We start from the raw sequence: 22,408 nt of genomic DNA on the forward strand, positions 1-22,408 counted from the left end.
CAGTTTTTAGAGTTTAACTTGTAGGGATTAAGGTAATGCAATTTATTTTGATAAGCAAGACAGAAATTTAAAAACAAATATAATCTTTACCAAGTAGTTTTAAGTCTATCCTAGAAAGCAAAATGCAGGTTACATTGCACAGAGAGCAGTGGGGAAAACTTGCCTTGACAATAACCCCTGGCTGTGCAGACCTTGAAGCAGGAACTTGAATGAGTAAACGATGTTTTTTATACATTTTGGAGGTGCTGCTGAAAACTTGAATTGAGAAAAGCTGAAGTTAAATTCTGTGTTGGTTCTGGATCTTTGTATAGAGAAAAAGAAGGAAGAAGAAAAATACAAAACCCCTGCCACAGCTCTGTAGCTTTTTAAAATCCCCTTCCCTGGAAGATGGTGGCTCGAATGTTGGCTTAATATCTGCTTTCCATACTAATGATTCTTACTCCCTCAGGAGGACATAAGTGGGCCATGCAGCAAAGACTTAAAACATCTGAAGAAAATTGTGAAAAACACTGTGTCCTGCATAGCTCTGCAGGGTTTTTGAGCTACATGCTGTGGCTCAGTATCTGATTTGGCTTGTATGTTGCCAAGAGCAGCAGTGGAAAGCTATGAACTGTGTCCCATTCTTTACAGTAAACTGTTTTACATGCGAGAATCTTCATACTGAGGATGAACATCTGTCAGAAGGCTTACAAAAATATCTCAGAATGTTAGGAAATTCTGAATAAATGTTTTCGGTATTTTCCTTTACCTTCATCTTCACCTCCAGCAGTCTGTTCTGCTTTTTTTGGGGGGTGGGTCGGTGTTTTTTTTTTTGTTTTGTTTTTTTAATAGCAAACTGTTGGTTAGAAGTAAGAGAGATCTTATAAAATGAACAGAACAATTGAATGTATAAAAGCATCAACATGATCAATCTCTGTTGGTTTTTAGCACATGTAAGACCTGGGGTAGTCTAGGAACATTGTCTGTGTTAGCTGTATGATGCAATTACAACTTCACCAGAATAAGCCCCTATCGTAGAAGTTATATAAGAAATAGATGCAGAGAAGCTTCTGGAGTTGAGATTAAGGAAAGATTAAAACCCAATGACAGTGACCACTTAATGTAGTCCTTCCATATAACAATGAGAGTGCTGTTGCAGACACCTGAAATCTGGAAGAGCATTGCAGTAAATAAAATGCAGTTGGCATATATATGGGAGATTACTTTAGAACTAATGCAAATAAAGCAGTGCCATGAGGAGCTGTGTATATTCTTCTATGAAGGGTAAAAGAATGCCTAGGAGTGTTGCAGAAGAAATTATTTCAAGTTAATGCCACTCAGCCAAGTTATAGGCTCCCTTGGGCCAACAGTACATTTGAATTTTTTCATTAGGAAACACCTGTGGTGAGAAATGGCACCCAAACAGGAGAAGGCTGTACGTGCTCTCCTCTTGCTGTTACTGACCATGCTCATAAAACTATCGGTGAGAATATAAGAAATTTTCCTTTAGCTTCTACACCTAGACTGCATGGTCAGAGTTTGCAGATTTTGCTCAGTAAAATCGCCACCTGATTCAACAAAAGATGCTTGCCTAAGAAGAAGCTTGTCAAGCCTGTAAGTCACTTGTCATGACTTAATGTTTGCCTTGGATATTTTAGAGAGAGAACAGTGACCCGCTGACAGGATGCAGCAGCATTGGCACTAGTAAGAGTTTGATCCTTGTGGTCCAGCATGAGCAGCTTTTAGCTAAAACAATGTTGTATACCAGTAACTTTCACAGGCTAGAAACAGTCACTAAAGGAGAAATAGTAGATCTTATAGAAGACTTAAATGCCAAAACATTCCAGATCCCGAGGTCAGACAGTTTTCTCTGCAGTGCACAAGATTGGAAGTGGTGTCTCCTTAGGTCAGCGAGTATCTGCCTCATGTAGGTCTTAGGGAGCTGCTGAGGCTGTGTCTGGTTCCTGAACAGACCTGAGCCTGAACCCCGTTGTCCTTCAGCTCTTCTGAAAGCAGGTATCTTTGCCCTTTTGAGGAACTTTCTTCAAATATCTTTGCCTTTTTTAAGAAGGATTGCTTGTCTTTAGAAACTGGGCCCTGAGAGAAGAGTCTGTCTGCTTCACTAGACAGGTGTTTAGTGATCAGTGTATATGGATCAATTGCCTTTTCTCCTTCCTCTCTTGGGTCTCCTTGCTCAGCTGTTGTGGACCCACTGTTTACCTTTCCTCCTGAAGCTTTCACCTATAGAAAATGGTCAAAGTTACACTGGGCTAGAGCGACCAGCAGAAAAGTAGCAAGAGGTTGTCACTTTGAGGGTAGGGCAGCTGCCTGGAAATAGATTTACATCATCTCAGGAAAAGGAAGCAGTTCAGGCTGGTGTGTTACATAGTTGGCAGTGATCATTTCAAAGTCTTGAAAGCAGAAACATCTGCTTTTTGTGAGGAATCTGATATTCTGATTGCTTATTATTACAAGCCTTGTAAAGGATTTAGATTTCCAGCACCTGTTACCTAGAAACCAATCAGTCAAGGTTCAAACTGGGCACCCAACTGCTAATTCCATTAAACTGAGAACCCAAACTGCTGAAACACCCAGCTCCGGAATGCTGATGTCTTGGGAACTCTAAAGTGAGAAGGTTGTGGTTAACAAAGGGTGTACCATGTTAGGCAGCAACAGGGTAAATGTTTCCAGGACTGTTTTGGTTTTGTAACTTTAAGTGGAATTCAGACACAAGATTTCATTGGTTCAGGTCTTTAAATCTGTTTCTGTGCTCTGATGAAATTGATGAAACATGTTTTTAGTTCTGAAGTGCAAAATCAGATCCTTTAAACATTGCAGTGTACTGGCCATGATGGTAGTTCTTGGTCCACAGGAGACATGAGGTTGGCCAACACTTCACAGAGAAGGCTTCTGTGGTTCAGAACTGTATGGACACATACAGCATTACTGATAGCTGACAGGAATGGAGTATTTTCTTCAATGCTTGACACCATTTTCTAATTAATTTTGTAGAATAGATTGTATAACTGTGGATGGTACTTTTTTATATTTATTATCTAGCTATAAATACATGTGAAATTTGGTTAACTTAAAGGCCCAATCTGCTACTCACAAAGTGCAGGTGTAGCATCCTTTTCAATCTCCAGCCCGATGTTTCCCAATACAAATGCAGATTTAAGTCCCAATGCTATGTTAATTCAACGACAAATTTGCATTTTTGTTATTTTTTTTTATAACGGGCTCCAAAGCTGACAAGGAAAACTGTTGAAATAAACTCTAGGCTGTTTCTTCTTTTTCCACGTCTTGCTTCTCATCATTTTCAGGTGTTCCAGAGGCTGCTGTTTCATCAACACTGGGGTATTCGTTTGTCATGTTGCTTGATGGAACTGTGGTTGCAGGTATGTTTTCTTCGTTTGGTACCTGAACATACTCTGCATTGGATTGTTTCTGAGCCATTACTCTGCAGGGAGACAGGATGAGGATTGTAATTTCATGTATTGAAATCCCATCTACACTAGAGTCTTTCAAACGAACATATCTTCATAGTTTTGTCATCTGAACATTAACCCCCATATTATGAGGACTCTGTTACGAGAGCACCTGAGAAGGTACAAAATCTCTGTTAAGACAGAGATTGACAGTGGTGGATAATAAGACTGATCAGTATCACTGGTTTAAGTGATTTTATTAGAAAAAAAAAAAAGTGGGTTTTAGTATGTTTAAGTGCCAGCTCATTAAAGCAGAATGGGAAACTGAGTAGTGTTGGGCAGTGTCTGAAAAGGGATAGCAAAATAAACTGGTTGGTGTGAGCTTTCAGGGAAATTGCATGCAGATCTGGTGTCCCATTCAAATACAAAAACATAAGGTACAGTCAGAAAAGAGCTATGAAAAGGCTGATATCTAGAAAAATATTTTTAGTAATAGATATGAATTCTATTTCCCTTATCAAAACAATAATAAAACTCCCAATATTTAAGTACTTTAACATGTAAAAAAGTATCAAATACTAGTGGGTTAATTCAAGGTACTAAGATTTATTAGGGTCCAAGCACTTAATCAGAAGTTAAAGCTACATCAGTTCAAAGCAGAAATCGTGGATGAGGGGCCACTGGCCTGGATTAGCAGTAATGCCCATCAGGAAGTTTTAGACCTCTGCTATGGGGCAGTGTCCAGATGACATGACAATCTTTTCTGGCTCAGCTGCATGTATTAATTTAACGTTAAACATCATGGGGCTGACTGTGTAGCATATGAGATGATACCCTGAAGATTTTGCGATTTAGGAGAGAAATGAGCAACCAAAGCACAGAAAAAAAAAAAGACATTTCCAAAGCAGGATCAAAATGGACATTCTGGGCTCCATTCTTTGCTTAAGGCTAGTGGCTCCAGACATTTTAGATACGTTAGAGTATCCCAAGCATGTGTCCCATAGCCCTTTGTCATGTCTAGTAGTCAATTCTCTGAGAGAAACCCTTAGCTGCTATACTTTTTTGACTTCATCCACCTGTTATTAACAACCACCATAAACTTTTAAATACAAAGCACTGTTTTTCCAACGTATATTTTAGGTATTGTTTGGTAGTAGCTGCATGTAAACATAAGGAAGAGGGTAATGACCACCCATATTACAAGTGGAACAGCCTAAAAGTCACACAAAAGCAAATACTCCCACTTCAGAAGTTTTCTCAAGCCTTGTATTATTTACTCTTCTATAAATGTTTACAGTATTTATGTTTTACTTTAGCTCTGGTTTATCAGCAGTGCTTTACAGAAACAATTGTCTTAAAATCAAGCAAACGAACAAATTCTTACTGCATTTCATTACTTGATGACTTCTTTTTCTTTGCTTTCTTGGTTAAGACCCAGACGATAACACAAATGATAACAGCTGCCACAATTGCTCCAATTAATGCTCCAGCAACAATAGCACTGTCTGAATCTAGAAAGGAAAAAAAAAAAATTTTTTTAAGTATTAATCCAGCAAAATCCCATAGAAATTTAGTGGAGGATCCTTTACCAGAAAGAAGGCATTCAGTTCAAAGACCTAAAAAACTAAGTATGTTTTTCCAGGAGAGAGGCCAAAGATACTCTAGGAAAAAGAGAACTGGGCTTTTATGACCTTTTCTGCCTTCTTTCTTAACAGTTAGCACCCTACTCACAACAAGCCCCATGTTTATGACTGGCTAAGGGAAATATTGGGTTGTTAACATTGGCTGTAGTTGAAAGCCTTTGTTCTTCAATCCTTGCAAACAAAATCTGAAATTGAGGTTGCCTTTATCTCTGTTGCTCAGCTGCATGATCTGATTGTTTGTGAACCCTGAAAACCTATTTCCACTTCAGCACAGCTGCTAGCTCTGGCCTGCCATTTTCATTTTATAGACCACTGAGTAATTGAGTACTCATTTCAGGGACATATCTCATGATTGCTTATACAACATACACTTGGCTCTTGTTAAATGTTACTGTTTACATGAAAAATCTCCAAACAGATACGGTTGACTACTGCCTGCATTTCCAAAAAAAAAAAAAAAAATCTGTTTCAAAGATATTACAGCATTTTCCTTCAAAGAGTATGTCATAGATCATATAAGTGATTATTTTCACTTACGCATTGAAGTTAGGTCAAGCTCACAGGTACTGTTCCCCATGACATTGCTGGCTATACAGCGGTAATATCCTGTTTCAAAGGTAGTGAGGTTGCCAATGTAAAGAATGCCAGTGTTTGGATCTGTGGCAAACAGAGAACAGGTACAGATTAACATTCGTATACTTTAGAGGGAAATGATTTTCTTTAGTTGGTATTACTGAGGGCTATTAAGAAAAACAGTACAAGCTAAAGGGTTTTCCCTTTATTCTTTCATTCTTTATATATATGTATTCTTTAAATCCAAAACATTTACTTTCTTTGACAATTACTACAGAGGATTCTGTTTGAACATATTAGAAGATGAGTAGTATGCCCATACTCTATAAGTAAGTCTGTCTAATGTTTCACCAGCACTGATACTATTGTCATTGTAATTTCATAAATGAAAAGCTAACAGGTACTGAAGATGTTCAGGATGGATTTTATAGCAACTGAATGAAAAATTGCCTTAATTCAAATGTAAGTTCACTCAAAATTCCAAAGGAAGGAAGATGTAAAGATATTAATATTTCTCCCATTTTAACATTGTTTACATTTAAGGTAATGGTTGGTATAGACAAGACTTTAATGTGCCACAGTTTTTATTAAAACAAACAAACAAAAAGTTTTTTTGAACAATAAGAAAAAAATAGCTTTTTGTGACAGCCAATTTGAGTGTGTAAAAATATGAATTTGTGATACTGAACATCAGAAGAGGAGGGTAAGTTTTAACTGCCCTATGTGATGCAAAGTGTTTGAAATCCTAGCTGGTACTACGGCACTCTGGCTGTTGAGCATGGTATGGCAGTCCTGTAGTTACGTACTAAATTGCTCAGTCACAGGCGTGAGGGTACTGTCGTCTACTTTGTACCAGTGGTAGGTAGGGTGAGGCAATCCCTCTTCACATTTGCATAAGAGGTAGATTAGATGGCCTTTCTCTGGCGTTCCTTCTATTTTGCAGAAAGGCTTTGATGGTTTGACTGTAAAAGAACAAGAACAGAGACATGAGTTCACACCCAGGGCTGCAGGCTTCCACACTGGGGTCTGTTTCTGTACTGCTGTAGTAAAGAATAAAACCACAGTTACAGATTTCTGTCCAAGAGCATAGTCTTGTTTGTGCATCTGACCAAAGGCTCTCCTGTAAAGACTTCAGTAATACTAAATATATACACGTGGCCTAGGATACATTTTTATTATCTTTTCTTCCTTTGCATACTAAATAAATACTATTACAGGGATGGTGAGATGTTAGGCATTGATGGCAACTATCAGTTACTTATACTGGACCAGCCACTATACATTCTCTAGCATTTTCTGCCACATAGCAGCATCTTTCCCATCTTTCCTTCAGGGCATTGAAGCTTTTCCACATAAAAAGAGAGAGTCAAGGCCTGATTCTTCAGTATCTTGCAGTTGTGGAATAAATAAATCAACTATAGTTATGTGGAGAAAAGAAAAGAGAAAAGAAAGAAAGAAAAAAAAAAAACAGTTTTGACAGTTTCCCTACTTTGTACACTGAAGATTTTGCTTCTGCTTACAGCTATTATTTTTCATTTCCTATGTCTAGGCATCCTGTTGTGGTTCTTTGGAGTAACATCACTGGGACTATACTGGCAATGAACACAGCCAAAGTTTATGTGCATAAGTTAGTTTTCATGGGAAAAGTACAGACTTTCCCTTAACTACTCCAAGATTTACTCTTTGGGGAATTTTAGATGAGAATTAATAATTGTACTGTGAAAAATGTGACTTTCAGGAAATGAATTTACACGTGTCTTTGTCCTGTACACGGAAGACGGGCAAATGATACTGCAATCTCCTTCATAAGGGTTTGATTTGTACCTCTGACCAGGTATGCGTTCTCAGTACAAAAGCAATGGTTAGATGGAGTTAGTACAAACTTTTGACTTACTAGGAAATAAATGTCATTCCACTCTTTTTTCCTTCTTTCTGAAATTTTGGTCTTTGCTGGGCCTGGGGTTATGCTTAAAAGTAACGGCTTCACAGAGAAGTTGTCATTTACAATTAGAAGGGCTTTTTATTTTAATCACAGAATCACAGAATTTCTAGGTTGGAAGAGACCTCAAGATCATCGAGTCCAACCTCTGACCTAACACTAACAGTCCCCACTAAACCATATCCCTAAGCTCTACATCTAAACGTCTTTTAAAGACTTCCAGGGATGGTGACTCCACCACCTCCCTGGGCAGCCTGTTCCAGTGTCTAACAACCCTTTCAGTAAAGAAGCTCTTCCTAACATCTAACCTAAAACTCCCCTGGCGCAACTTTAGCCCATTCCCCCTCGTCCTGTCACCAGGCACGTGGGAGAACAGGCCAACCCCCACCTCACTACAGCCTGTTTTAAGTTACCTGCAGAGAGCGATAAGGTTGCCCCTGAGCCTCCCCTTCTCCAGGCTGAACAAGCCCAGCTCCCTCAGCCGCTCCTCGCAGGACTTGTTCTCCAGGCCCCTCACCAGCTTCGTCGCCCTTCTCTGGACCCGCTCAAGCACCTCGATGTCCTTCTTGTAGCGAGGGGCCCAAAACGGAACACAGTACTCGAGGTGCGGCCTCACCAGAGCCGAGTACAGGGGGACGATCACCTCCCTAGCCCTGCTGGTCACGCTGTTTCTGATGCAAGCCAGGATGCTGTTGGCCTTCTTGGCCGCCTGAGCACACTGCTGGCTCATATTCAGCCGACTGTCAACCAATACTCCCAGGTCCTTCTCTGCCTGGCAGCTCTCCAACCACTCATCTCCCAGCCTGTAGCTCTGCTTGGGATTATTGTGCCCCAGGTGCAGGACCCGGCACTTGGCCTTGTTGAACTTCATACAGTTGACCTCAGCCCATTGGTCCAGGCTATCCAGATCCTCCTGCAGAGCCTTCCTACCCTCGAGCAGATCGACACACGCACCTAGCTTGGTGTCATCTGCAAACTTACTGAGGGTGCACTCAATTCCCTCATCCAGATCATCGATGAAGATATTAAAGAGGACCGGCCCCAGCACCGAGCCCTGGGGGACGCCACTAGTGACTGGCCTCCAACTGGACTTGGCTCCATTTACCACGACTCTTTGGGCCCGGCTATCCAGCCAGTTTCTAACCCAACGAAGCGTATGCCAGTCCAAGCCACGAGCAGCCAGTTTCTTGAGGAGAATGTTGTGGGAAACAGTGTCAAAAGCCTTGCTGAAGTCAAGGTAGACCACATCCACAGCCTTTCCCTCAACCACCCAGCGCATCACTTTGTCATAGGAGATCAGGTTCGTCAAGCAGGACCTGCCTTCCATAAACCCATACTGACTGGGCCTGATCGCCTGGTGGCCCTGCAAGTGCCACGTGATGACACTCAAGATAATCTGCTCCATGAGCTTCCCTGGCACTGAGGTCAAACTGACAGGCCTATAGTTCCCCGGGTCTGCCTTCTGGCCCTTCTTGTAGGTGGGCATCACATTTGCTAGCTGCCAGTCAGCTGGGACCTCCCCTGATAGCCAGGACTGCTGATAAATGATGGATAGTGGCTTGGCCAGCTCCTCTGCCAGTTCTCTCAGTACCCTCGGGTGGATCCCATCCGGCCCCATCGACTTGTGCACATCTAAGTGCCGTACCAGGTCACCAACAAGTTCTTCATGGATAGTGAGGGCCACATCCTGGTCCCCATCCCCTTCCACCAGCTCAGGGTACTGGGTATCCAGAGAACAACAGGTATTGCCGCTAAAGACTGAGGCAAAGAATGCATTAAGCACCTCCACCTTTTCCTCATCTCTTTATAACTAAGTTTCACCCCACATCCAGTAAAGGATGGAGATTCTCCTTAGTCCTCCTTTTTGTGTTGATGTATTTATAAAAACATTTTTTGTTATCTTTAACAGCAGTAGCCAGATTGAGCTCCAGATGAGCTTTGGCCTTTCTAATTTTGTCCCTGCACAACCTCGCAACAGCCTTATAGTCCTCCCTAGTGGCCTGCCCTCTTTTCCAAAGGTTATAAACCCTCTTTTTTCTCCTAAACTCAAGCCACAATTCTCTGTTCAGCCAGGCTGGTCTTCTTCCCCGCCAGCTCGTCTTTGATGATACTAATCAAACAGTATCATTCTTTTTCCAAAACGAACAATCTAGTGAACTTGGATAATTCCAGATACCTGCTTAAATCAGGTAGCTTTTCGAGAGTACAAAGTAAATCTGAAGGCCTCTCCGGGGGGGACCATGAGATTTTGCTGTAGGTCAAGCAAGTGTGGCTGCTGAGTGGTATCAGGCCAGGTCTGCTTCGTCTGGAAGCTAGATGGCACCACAAGCTCTGCCTGCTTTCAAAGCCCTCGGAGAAAAGCTCTGCGTCAGTACACAAGTGAGCCCTTCTTTCTGCATCACAGGCCTTGTTCATCACAGCCCCGTCATTCCCTCTGCTGCTGCTTATTTTGAGGCGTGAATTCTTTTTGTAATAGGGCAGGAAAACTACAGTACAGCAGTACAGAGAAAAGGCACTTACCCAGCACATTGACAATCACTGATTTTTGGCTCTGGCCAGCATCATTCAGTGGGCTGAAAACTTCACAGGTGTAGGAACCAGTGTCAGAGGGCTGCATGTTGGAGATTGTTATCGATGCGTTCCCTGGACCTGTTGCAGCTGTGATCCTGTTCTTAAACTCTCCATAGGAGTAAGACTGTCCTCCTGAATAATAATAGATCTGTGGTAGAAAACCCATTGTTAGTTTCAGAACAAGAGATCTTACTGCCACTTTGTTTGCTACTTGTAACTGGATTATGGTTGATTTTTGATTAAGTGAAGCAAGGTCACCCCCTTTCTTGCACCTTTCCCCAAGAAAACAGAGATAAACATGTGGTACATTTGCATGTACATTTCTAATGGTTCTTAGATGACAAACTTTTCAGGACAGGGATTTTTTTCATTGTATAAATGGACAGTAGCTATTTTTTGTAGGTCCTTCAGTCACAGACTTAAGATCATTGACCATCGTATGACAAATCTGTGTACAAATGCTAAGTTATGCACAATTAATAGTGGCACTAATTGAAGCACCGATCATTTATGGTATTATTAATATGCAGCTTAGTAGAAGATTATGACAGGAATGGATTTGTCATTGCAAAAAGAGGGTGGCTGCAGAGCTTTCCAAATATAGAAGCTAGCAAACAGAGAACTGAAGTGAATCCACATGACATAGCAAACAAGGTGCCTGATCTGTCTGCCGTGAATTTGGAAGCAATAATAGTGCAGTACAAGAACACCAGCAGAATCATCACACATGCAGTTAGAGCAACTATTCTGTTCTTGTTTGTGTGATCAAGATCAGAGCCAGTGTCATGAACTATCTTGTTCTTTTTTTTTTTTTTTTTTTTTTCTTTTGAGTTTATAGCGTAGATGGCAGTCAAGAACAGCTGTTGGCTTCAGTGCTTGAAGTCATACCTGTTTGGGACCAAGAAGTTCCCCTTTTACTATACAGTAGTAAACTTTTGCAGAATTAAAGGCATGGTAAGCAAAAATGTCTCTAAGGAATGCAGCATTTAAATTAAAATTAGCTGTTTAACATTGATGGATTTCACTGATTTCAGTAGCATGAATTATACTTAAGAGCACTCTGGGAGCAGAGTTGGCCTCACAAGCTTATGAGCCCAAACTCGTTGGCTGAACAGAAGGATAAATTGTGTTCATTATGGAGACTGGTTGGTAGTTTGAGACTTGTGCCTTGAGCTGTGAATACTTCATCTGCTTTGGGGTGAATATAATTGTTCTCAAGGAGTACGTGCACGCTGTCCTGTCTAACTCTATTGGGAAATCTAGATCTGGAAGAACAAAGCTAATGTGAAAGACCATGGAACGTTAATTACTTCTGTCAGATGTTACTAATAGTATTATATATAAGTGGCAGTGCTTGGGATAAGCAGTATGCTCCCCAGTGCACAAACACCATTTCCTAGGCAAATGGAGTGGCTGCAGCACAATCCATAAACCATTTTCTCACACTGATGAGTGGTAACCGTACAGAATTACAGGTTGGCACCCAAATGGATCTAACATTTGTCCCACTGACAGTATTCTGGAATCAGCACTGTAAATGTATTTATTGAAGTTGGACCCGACAACATGTTTTTAATGGAAATAGTTGGAAAATGCTTGTAGGAAAAAGTTTCACAGACTGGTGTAAAATGCCATTCATGCCTGACTAATATCAAAAGTTCTTTTTTGTCAAAGCTTCCTGCCTGTAGGGACACTGCAAATCCCCAGGCAAGGAGTATAATTTGCTTTACTTTGCAGATCAACTGATTGCCTTTTGAATTAAGAATATTTATTCTTAATTCTATTTATCCACCCTGATACAGTGTTGACTGAAATCTTTTAGCAATGTTATCTCAATGCCTTTATTAGCTTAAGGCAAGCTACACCCCAAAACTGCCTGAACATAGCTGGTGTATGCAGTGATAAAGCTTTGAAACGAAGGTCAAAACACAAGGCTGTACAGCACCAGCAGCCCCGGTACTGCAGCTTGGCCCCATCTCAAGTGCAGTTTTGTCTGCTTTCCAGCCAGGCTTGATCTGTCCCTGCCCAAGGATTGCAAACACCAGGTACAATTGATGCAGGGCTCTGAGTACCAAAGCTACTACATGTGCTGCCAGCACGTGGGAAACTGGTGTTACAGCGAGGAAGGATAACAGCTTTAATGTTAGCACAGCGTGGGCTTTGTTAGCAGTCTGCAAGACTGCTGGAGAGACTCTCCAGCTTCCATTTTTTGCATGCAAGCCCATCAGGTTTAAAAGTGGCTTTCTGCTTTGCTAATATAAAACTGATATACCTGTAATTAAAAAAAGCTATTGGCTGCACTTCTTTCATTCTCTACTTACCGTAGTACAAGCAAAAACAGAACGTTATACACTGCTCAGTTCAAGAGTTTGAAGTTACAGAACCTGTGAATTCTGACCTCAGGCTTCTCTTAAACAGATATTCCTCTACAGATCACAGCAGTGATGGATTTGTGCCTCCTCTTACTTGGTAGTGTGATGGTCATTTGAGTAGGATAAGGGCAGGAGCTTCCATCAGCTTCATACTAACATGAAATTCAGTTGCACAATGTCTTATACGAAGTAGTGCCTGATTTGCAGCAGTGTGAGAGGAGAGACAGGTCCATTGTATTCTTTCCTAGGGCTTAACTATTGAAAAAAGGTCTAAATTCTCTTCAGTCTACCTCAGAGCCATTTGGGATTTATGCCTGCTGTGTGCCAGCTCAGCTACAGCATATGTTCCTGGGAAACAGGTCTGGCACTGCGAGTTGTAAATGCAGTCAGGGCATGCCAGTAAACAACACAGAGGAGCAAGTGCTCCCTGTGAGTGTGATGTAGTTCATCTGATGTCAGGGTGAATTACGCATCTAAGCCCTCATATGACACACTGCGAAATTAATCCCCAGTGCTCTTTCTTCCTTTCTGAATGGACACAGAGGAAATATTTTGTGTACACTGTTAAATCTGAGGCAGGTGTCAGCACAGCAGAGAATATTTCTTCTCTTTGTGGATTTAAACTGAATCTTTTAGTATTTTTGTTGTTGTTTGAACTATGAATATATAAACACAGTTGAGCAGCTTAAGGAAATCCACTCAGTTCCCCTGCAGGCTCCTGTCCTTTCTCTCTTTTGCTCCTGTATGATGCTTATCTCACTAGCTGTGGAGTTCATTGCCTGAAGGAAGGTGGTAAACACCAAAAAGGCTGAGTAATGTTGTGATTAATTACCGAGTGTGTATCTTGTCCCAGAGGTATGATTGGGTTGTGTACACAGGAAATTTCATTTAAGAGGGACATGTTTCAGTTAATTGGCTGCGACTTTGTAGCCCATTTTAAACAATACACTCAAAATTAATATTTTAAACCCTTATATAAAAAGTTTGTATATTGTCCTTAAAAACATCATGTTTATGCTTTCCAAAAAAAAAAATATAGGAAAATATTTGCAAAAATGTATCTATGCCATTTCAAAAGTCAAAAACTTGTTTTCTGTGGAAGATAGAGAAAGCTTTTTTTTTTTTTTTTTTTTTTTTTGGCAACTGACAGCTGATATCCCTTCCCACAAGTATGCATCTCATTGACATTTCTTTCCATTTCACCTGAAATATCCTTAAAATGTCTACATGGGAAAAGTATATATGTAGTCAATGGCAGTCCTTTGCCAGAGGCCTTTTTAAATCAGCGTGATAAATATGTTTAAAGTCCAGTATCTTGAATGTAAAAAGTACCCAAGAAATCTGCTGTGTTCTCTGTAAAAATAAGCACTTAATGTCCTCAAGCAAACCATGAGCAGCTATAGTGAAGTCGATGATTTACCAGTGGAAAAACAATACTGTGGATGTAGTAATGGTTGCTACTTCTAATTACCAGCTTGTTTGCTCATGCGAGTTTTTATATAATGATGCCTTTTCACATTTCAAGGGAGCAGCTGCCTCAGATGACTAATCAAATAACTGACAAAAAAAAAAAAAGTGAGATTATCACTCCTAAAAATGCTGTCCCTAATAACTCCACAGTCTGAAACAGCAGTTTCTGCAAAACAGTTAAAAGCTGTCCAGAAAGTCCATCCTTGACCTTGGAAAGGATTGCAGTTTGTTCTCTAACTTTTTGAGCGAGGGTTTGCTTAACGACCCGCGGTGTCAGCAGTCATCCCTCCTGGCTTTCTATGGCAATGGCATGGTTACTCTGTGTCTCCAGAGTCGCAGTGTCTGCTACAACCAAGAGGATTTGGTCTCATAGCGTTCCAAGGCAGTTGAACTATTTGTGTACCTGTTCAGGGAATATGGGTTACAAACAGAACAGGGAAGGAAGTGGGAATGGTCATGCTAGTTTGGAAGAAAATCTTGGTAACCTCAATGCTGGAGGCAAGGTCATTTGTGTTGTGAATTCAGAAGGATCTGGTACATGAAATCACACATCCTTTTCTACCTTCACCTGACTTGTGGGAAGGCTGTTCCCCTTCTTGTGTGATGGTAAGGAAAGTGCTCACCTGAAGAGGAAGCAGTTGGCAAAGCTGTGTTGAGGGTTTTCGAAGGCTGCCAGATATCTGGCAGAAAAGAAAAAACCCATCTACAGGTTTGTTTATGCAGCATCTCCCATAGAGCAATCTTGTTCCTTGGTGGGTAGAGGACACGTGTGAAAAAACAGGCAGAAAATTAGAAGAAACGTGCCTCCATCTGCTTCCTTTCCCTTCTTGGGGCTGGACAAATAGATGCTAGAATTAGTGTAAATGTGCGTCTTTCAAATGGCTTTGGGTGGACTCAGTCCAGGTCAGCGTTCCTGCCATCCCCTGGTGCCATCACACCACATTGCTGTTTTGCCTAGTGCATCTGGGTGTCAAACTTGTAAAAGCAGATGTACTTGAAGATGTGTTACAAAACATCCCACTTAATCTGCACAGTAGCCTTGATGTCCTGACGGTGAGGCAGAACCAGGACATGGCTTCCTGTCTAATACCTGCCTTCCCTCCCCCAGTCCATCTCGCTTTCTCCCACCAGCAGATGCAAAGCTGGAGCATCCTGTCTGATGACGTTTCTCTAGGCTGATGTATTCAGCATCTCATTCTGATTCACAGCCCTTGCCTGGAGAGCTGTAAAGCTCAGGCACTCGGAGGCATTCCAGCCCCAGCAGCGTGTTGTTCTATCATCTTCTCTTTGTCATTTTCTCAGGCTACCATAAAAAGAACTGTTGAAGTCTCTTTCTCACCAATAAGTGCAAAAGGAGATGTTATCAACTTCAGCAGATAGGTATCATCATCTCTTTCTGAATTCTGAGTACAGACAGAATTTATAAAATAACCAGGGAAAAATATGTATTCATCTTTCCCTTAAGCATCTTACCGTCTAATCAGAGAGCAAATGCTGCACTCTCCAAGTGTTAATTAAAGCCCAAGGCGCAGATTCTGAGCTTGCTAGATAAGCGGGCAAATGCTCACATGTGCGTTGGTTTCGTTGACGTGTGCCATGTGACTGAGCCTGGCCCCAAATGCATTTGCTCATCCACAGCTGCTTTCTACACATTTTTAGTGGAACTTTGATCTGCCAGACTGCAGCAGGGATATTCTGCCCTACATTACTGGGATTTTTGTCATGGGTAACCGAGGATGACTGGAAACCTCTTGTCACAATTGCACATTGGTAGAAGAAAGAGATGGAGTCAGAAGCCTTTAGAGAATTAATCACTCCGCAGCTTTAACTGGCGCAAAATGCTTTGGAGGATCATCTCTTTCATGTTCTCACAGTGTCATTCTTGTGGCTGAACTATTAGTGAGTAATTTCTACAGCGTATCAAGCACAAACATGCTTTCTCAGTGCCTTTGGCAGTTATCAGACCTCAACGTGCTTTGGGCTGCACCCTGTACTTCACGGTGAGACAGGAATCCCACTCAAAGTGGGTTTGGAAAGGATTCTGGCTGAGACAGCGGCCAGCTGATGGCTGAGAGGAGGCTGGTTCAGTAGGCAGCTTTGTGTTCCTCTGTACATCACAGCCCAAAACGTCACGTTCTAGAGGGGGGATCGATGAGGAATATTTTTTCTCTCTGTAAATATCTAGCCCCAAACCTGGGCTATTCAGACTTGTGCACATTCAGCCCAGAGGCTCCTGGTGTGTGGACATGCTATTCAGATACTCTTTGGGTAGAATATTCTCAAAGGATCAGGTACTAGTTCAGCCACTTGAATAGCTGTGGGAATAAAGCAACAGCTACTTCCAGAATAATTCTGATAGAGGAAAATGCAGTAAAAATTAGCGTGAGGTAAAAGCTCTGAGTGATGCATCTGATTGAGCTCATCTCAGCTATGTGCTGGTTTTAGGATTTTAACCCAGAACAAAATTACAAGTTTTATAGCAGTATAAATCTAGCAGAAGCTATTTAGCTCTTTTTATGTTGTTGTTAAGATTGTTTGTTTTTTGTTTGTTTGTTTGTTTTTTTCTTACCTTGTATCTCCAGCTACATCTTCCCCGTGCATCTGTCACATACACCATCTTTTGACAATGACTGACTGACTTTTCATCCATACTCAGAATACCGTGACACGGGGAGTGCTGTATTTGAGTAAAAATGGGCTGGTCTGAGAGTTAAATGAGACTGGAAATGTGCCCCCAAAGTCCAAGAGCCTGTTCTCTACACAACTCCCCTGAAGGCAGCGGTGCTGTTCACAAGGGCAGGGTGCCTCATGCTCAGCACGTTGTGCAGATGTCTTAAGCCCTGAGTAACAGAGTGGGATGCGATACCATCTTATTGCTGAGTTCTACCTAAAATTAGGCAAACTAAGTGTCCTACTGGCTCCAAACACATAAGTTACAACCTGATCTTTTTCTACTTGTCTCCACTCTCTTTTTTGCTCTGTTGTCTGCATAAGCATGCCAGTTTATTTTACCTTCTCTCTGCAGACTGTCACCCCAGCACCAGAGAGAACCACAAGCAGCCAACAGCAACCCTAGTGGCATCCAGGAATTGCTCTGACTGCACTGAGAGCAGGGTCTGTCTTCCCTTCACTGGAGGTATTGCCTTTGCTTTCTGCCATTAAATGAAGCTGTGTTTTTTGGTGCCTGCAGGGTCACTGAAGTGTTAGATAAGACTTGGTTTTAAAAACATCACCCTTAGGCAAAACAAAATGCTCATGTATCAGAGAGGCCCCTTACAGTAAGTTATCTGTAGTGCTCCAGGCAGTGCTTTGCAGAGGCTTGTCTTCACTCGGGGGCTGGATTGGGCTGCTGTGCTCCAAGACAGCGTCCCCTGCAGCACTGACAGCCCCTGCAGCACACTACCTCAGGCATCTGTGACTGGAAGCATGTGTGGTGGGCTCTCAGGACCTAGTCTTGCCCCTTGCTGCTAAATGACACTTCCTTGGTAGCACAGATAGGAGAAAAATGCAGAGCTCCCTCGGGATGAAAGCCAATATACAGAATAAATGGAAGATACCATTGCTACAGGCTGCTACACTCCTTCCCTCACTATCATCCATCAGCAGTTTTGCCAAAGCAGTGTTAATGTCATCATTTGCAAGTATTTCAAGTTAGGTTTTTTTAAGAGAACGATTCCATGAGAGGCGTATCAATAATTCACCCAGCATCTCTTGCAAACAACAGCCATTCCTTTCCTTTACTCCTCTAGTTAACTCAAAATTTCATCAATAATACTGCAGCGAGCATATCTTGGGTAGCCATGCAGAGTCTCTGATAATTTCACTTGCTTTAACTGTGGGTGGCCTGGGCTGGACGCTCAAGGTGTGATGCTGGTTGGGTTCAGGACTTGGATTTAGGTTTGCCAGGCTGCAGCCTCGCCTGTGCAGAGTCAACAGAAAGCTTCAGTCTTTCAAACATTTATTTAGGTGCTTTATACTGAGGTCAGCCGAGTGACTCAGAGCATAAAATGAAGCACAGATGTAGATCTTAGCAGGAGCTGTGACTCTACCTTAGGAAGCAGACCAGGCTGTGATATATTCTGTTACTCTGGGTGAGCTGAATAAGTAGTTTTTGCCTCAGTTTGTCTATTGGTAAAGTACAGAGAGTTGGGTAGTTGGAAATTTCTCAAGATCCTTGGCTGGGAGCAGCTATTTAAAAATAAAATTCATCATTAAAAAGACATATTGCTAGGGTGAAAAAGACCAAAAAAAAAAAAAAAAAAAGTAAAAATACACATAACTTCCCATTTTCCATTAGTTGACATTTACAGTATTTAGTTCAAATAAAGAGAATTACTTCCACTGGTGGAACTTCTCAGGATATGAGCAGAATTAGGCTCCAATTAGAGAAAAGTTTAATATTCCTCACTACATATATCTGCACTGTCTTCAAACCAGCCCAGCAAACACCTGCCTTTCCCCTGTTTGCTGCCTTCCTTCTCATCGCAGTGTCAGCGAGCAGCTGGCTGTTTGCGGCATCTCCTCCCCGCCCGTGTAACTGCCATGGCTTTTAGCTGCTGAACACCTGCACCAGCATTGTGGCAAAGGGGAACAGGATATGAAAACACCACAACAAACAGCAAAGCACGCCAGACAGCTTCACAAAGCAAGCGCTGGGAAGCATTGGGTCTGTGCACTGATGTACAGCGCTGCCTAAGCTTGCAGCAAGGTAAAATCTGTGGCTGAATACTCCGGGGTGTTAAATTAGCACTGGCACCAGTCCTCACACTGATCTTATTGATTTCCTTCGAAACAGAACTGCGACTGAGCTCACATATCTCAGAACACTGCAAAATTTGTAACATGACGGTATAAAACAATAACATTATTTTTAAAAGGACACCTATGGCCTCCATACTTAATATATATATAATGTCCTAAAATCTAATAATCTAAAGCTCAGACTCATTAATCTTAAAAGCCAAAAGAATCTTAATTTGAATCTAAAGAATCTAAATTTGCCTTAATTAATTCTAACATTCTACAGTGTTAGCTTTATTATTTGCTGCCACTGCAGAAAGAAATGGCCGTATTACCAGTTATGTAAAGACACATTATTTATTAGGATGAAGATTTCATTATGTTTGTTATGGAGAATATGCCCCTATTAATTCTTTTTATACTAGCCACATGAATAACGGGGTCCTCAAGACAGCGAGCACTTAGTGAGGTGCTGGGAATATTTAGGATTGTAACAGGTGAGATAACAAGTATTTTCTGTAGCTTTCTGAAAAATTGTAAGTCTCCTATCTTTAAAATATTTGGCAGACATTTTCTACTCTAAAAAAAAAAAAAAAAAAAAGGAGCTGAAAATTTATCCATTTAATTGTTGAAAAAATGGCAATTTTTTAATAACAGTATAATTTTTAATAAAATTTTCTGGAGAAAATAGATGCTAATTATAAGGAAGTATTCATGATTTATTTGAGATGTGTTAGACGAATCTAAGTATATAATAAAATTTAATAATTTTATCCAACTTAAAATGCAAGCTGCTGTTCTGGTATTCAGTAAACTATAGTGCCAACATGTTCAATTCCATTGTTTTTGTCAGCTCACCAGTATATTGAATATATTTTTGACTTGATTTTGGTATTCTTTAAACAACGTAAGCCAAAGCTGGCAGTCTCTTCCGTTGCCATGCATATACTTTCTACTAGGAAGAAAATATGAAATTTAACTTCAGCTGCATGCCAAGCAACCAGGGCAAAGCCAGGTTTGTAGAGACAAAGATTATTTTTGTTTAAACCTGTAGGTGAAAAGTATACATGCTGCCAGGCACTCTGTCCTTTCTGAAACCCAGAAAACTCACCAGTGCGAAATGGAAAGAGCAGCCTCAAATTGCTGTGGGTTTAGACAGGTTGAAAATCCGATTCCATGTTCATCTGTGTTGTGTGACTTCTTTAAATTGGTATTTTTCACAAGCAGTCACAGTCCTTTCTTACCACTGTTTGTATTAACACGATTACTTTTGTTGTGAATAGGTTCAAAACACTGAGGAATCACTGTGTTGCAGTAAAAAGCTTCGGGACCAAGTAATACAGAGTTGAATGGGTTGCTAAAAGCAATTTAATTAAAGCACCCCAGTCCTGCAGCTCTGCACATGCATGCACCCTCTGAATACATCAGCAGAGGGAAGGGTTTTCTCCATGCCTCGCTGAGTGTAGAGCTGAGGATAACAGGCACTGCAGTGAAGGGAAGTTTTGCCTCTGTCCTCAAGGAGGATGGGATTAGCACTACCCCATCACCTTGCTAGATTGTATCGACTTTATTTAATGACAGTGCAGATCATCCATTACCAATGGATATGTGCTGTGGTGTGAAAGCGAATTTACCATGAAATTAGTACCAAATGGGGAGAAAACCAGATGCATTTTTTCCAGTCCTTCTAGGCACAGCTTCCCCACTGAATTCAGGGGGAGCTGCAAAATCCGGGACTGAGTGCTAAAGAGATTGAACCGTGAGATTTCCCTGGCATTTTGGAGCCTCGCATCAGTTACTTTTCTTTTTTGGAGCATATTCCAAACCACCCACAGTATGTTCTGATTACATTCCTTAGGGGATATTTTCTCATCATCCATCACAGCTTACAAATGGTTTTTCCCCTCTTGGATCTCTTGATGCTGTCCCATGCTCCCTCTGAAATACTTTCAGCTATAATCTTCTTATTTTTCCTGGTTGTGGTCAGAAAATGTATTTCATTTTTTGTCTTGCAATGAGGAAAATCTAACGCAAGTAAAATGGAGAGACTGTAACTGAATCTGGAGAATATGGGCTCGATCCTGTCTTGGTGCTGTGCTTCCCACCTGAAGGAGTGATTGAAGTCTGTGCTACAACATACTGGATCAAAATTATAATGCATTACTCTATGTACAAATTAGGAAACGTGAAGCTGCCACCCTTTTGTGAGTAATTCTTTATTTAAGAACAGTTTTGACTTGAAAAAAGCAAATGATATGAGTAACAACTACTCATACAATTAGTCAGGAAGGTGTGCATATATCAGTCTGTCATTTAGCTGGAGTCAGAACTTGGGACGGGCCCACTGTTTGTGCTTGTCACTGCTAGAGGCTTTATCAATGGCTATGACATACAGCAGGAGGGTAAGCAGTTCCCCTGACCTGTGTTAAATTGCTCTTGCTTGCATACTGGCTATTGCTCAGTGCCAAATGTAGTAAGTACTGTACGTTCTGCAAATTGCACACAGTCTAATTCTGCTCTAATTGATAAACTGAATAGAAGGTATAACTCTATCAGCCGTGGCAAACCTCCGAGTGTAATGTTATTAGGAAGTTGTTAAACACGATAGGAATATCATCAGAGTGGGCTGTGCCAGTGATCTAAGTCAAACCTGTTTACATCAGTTCTCAGGTGTAACACCAAGCAGGAAAATTGAACTTGTAGGAAAAAAATGTTAGCAGTAATGTTAAAACTAGGGGGGAAGGAGGGGGAACGGACTGATTGTCTTAAAGGCCAAGCGTGACACTAGGGTGTCGAAAGAAGTCACAGTCTTCAAGGATGCAGTGACACTTCTAAGCAGCATTTCTTCTTATAAAGGAAAGCATTGCTGACTGCTCAGCACCTTGCTGGGTGAGCTAAGGGGAACTCAGAACCTGTGTGTTATGCTGGATTAATTTCACACCCAAACATTGGAATCATTGGTAGCTCTCGTAGTCTGACTGCTAGTGTGGGTATGTACAGAAGTTGCACATCCCATCCCTGACTCCCTGGAGACAGTCCAGGCTGCTCTGCAAGGCCTTCAGAGCCACGTGAAGGGCTGGGGCAATGCTTACAGCAGGCAGCTGCCTAGTACTTGGTGTCCTGCACAGTCCCGCGGCCCTCTCCATGCTGATACTCCATCCTACCACGCTGCACTGCTGCAGGGGGAGCTGCTGGTCTCAGGAAGGGCAGGGAGCACTTGCCTTTGATCTGTAATTGTTCTGCTACTGCAGTGACACCCACGGGATGCTGCGAAATGCTAACCCAAGTTAACTGGGGCAGATTTCCCACTACTGCTGCTGACTTGGGCTGGTGGTCTGTTACGCACTGCTCTTGTCCGAGCCACCCAATAGCAGCGCTAATGGAGCTCGCATTTGACCCTGAGGTGGGGAACGCATTGTCATAGGCAAGGGCGTCTCACCAGGAAAACCACGTTCACAATAGGAGGAAGTGTCTGCCAGACAAGAGAAAAGGGAGCTAGTCCAGGGGCCAGAGCACTTGTGTGATTTTTGGACACCTCAGCTTTACTCCACGTCACGCTTCCTGTGTGACTTAGAGCAAGTTGTTGAAGCATCTGAATGCCTCTCCTACCTTCTCATAAGTTTCCATGAGAGCCCAGGCATGCAGTAGGAATTGGGAGCCTCAGTAGCTTTGTACATCTGCCCTAAAATTCAC

At 41.7% G+C, this 22,408-nt stretch overlaps 2 protein-coding genes across 4 annotated transcripts in view; one reads left to right on the forward strand and one right to left on the reverse strand.

The window, feature by feature from the left end:
• Positions 1-802: 802 nt before the first annotated feature.
• The window catches only part of VSIG1 (V-set and immunoglobulin domain containing 1), a 36,573-nt gene continuing 14,967 nt past the window's right edge, over positions 803-22,408 (reverse strand). For both annotated transcript variants that reach the window (XM_072042922.1, XM_038184306.2), the window contains 5 exons: positions 10,083-10,281; positions 6,430-6,585; positions 5,588-5,707; positions 4,792-4,918; positions 803-3,439 (listed from right to left, as the gene is read on the reverse strand). In XM_072042922.1, the coding sequence (XP_071899023.1) occupies positions 3,256-3,439; positions 4,792-4,918; positions 5,588-5,707; positions 6,430-6,585; positions 10,083-10,281 (786 nt within the window). In that variant the 3' untranslated portion in view covers positions 803-3,255. The remainder of the gene's footprint in view (positions 3,440-4,791; positions 4,919-5,587; positions 5,708-6,429; positions 6,586-10,082; positions 10,282-22,408) is intronic.
• The window catches only part of LOC101800056 (synaptotagmin-like protein 2), a 68,006-nt gene continuing 48,900 nt past the window's right edge, over positions 3,303-22,408 (forward strand). For both annotated transcript variants that reach the window (XM_027465541.3, XM_027465545.3), the window contains exons 1-2: positions 3,303-3,377; positions 17,001-17,111. The gene's annotated coding sequence lies outside the window, so the exon portion shown is untranslated. The remainder of the gene's footprint in view (positions 3,378-17,000; positions 17,112-22,408) is intronic.

Source organism: Anas platyrhynchos, chromosome 10 (assembly GCF_047663525.1).
Source record: "Anas platyrhynchos isolate ZD024472 breed Pekin duck chromosome 10, IASCAAS_PekinDuck_T2T, whole genome shotgun sequence".
In the NCBI taxonomy this organism is placed as follows: Eukaryota; Metazoa; Chordata; class Aves; order Anseriformes; family Anatidae; genus Anas; species Anas platyrhynchos.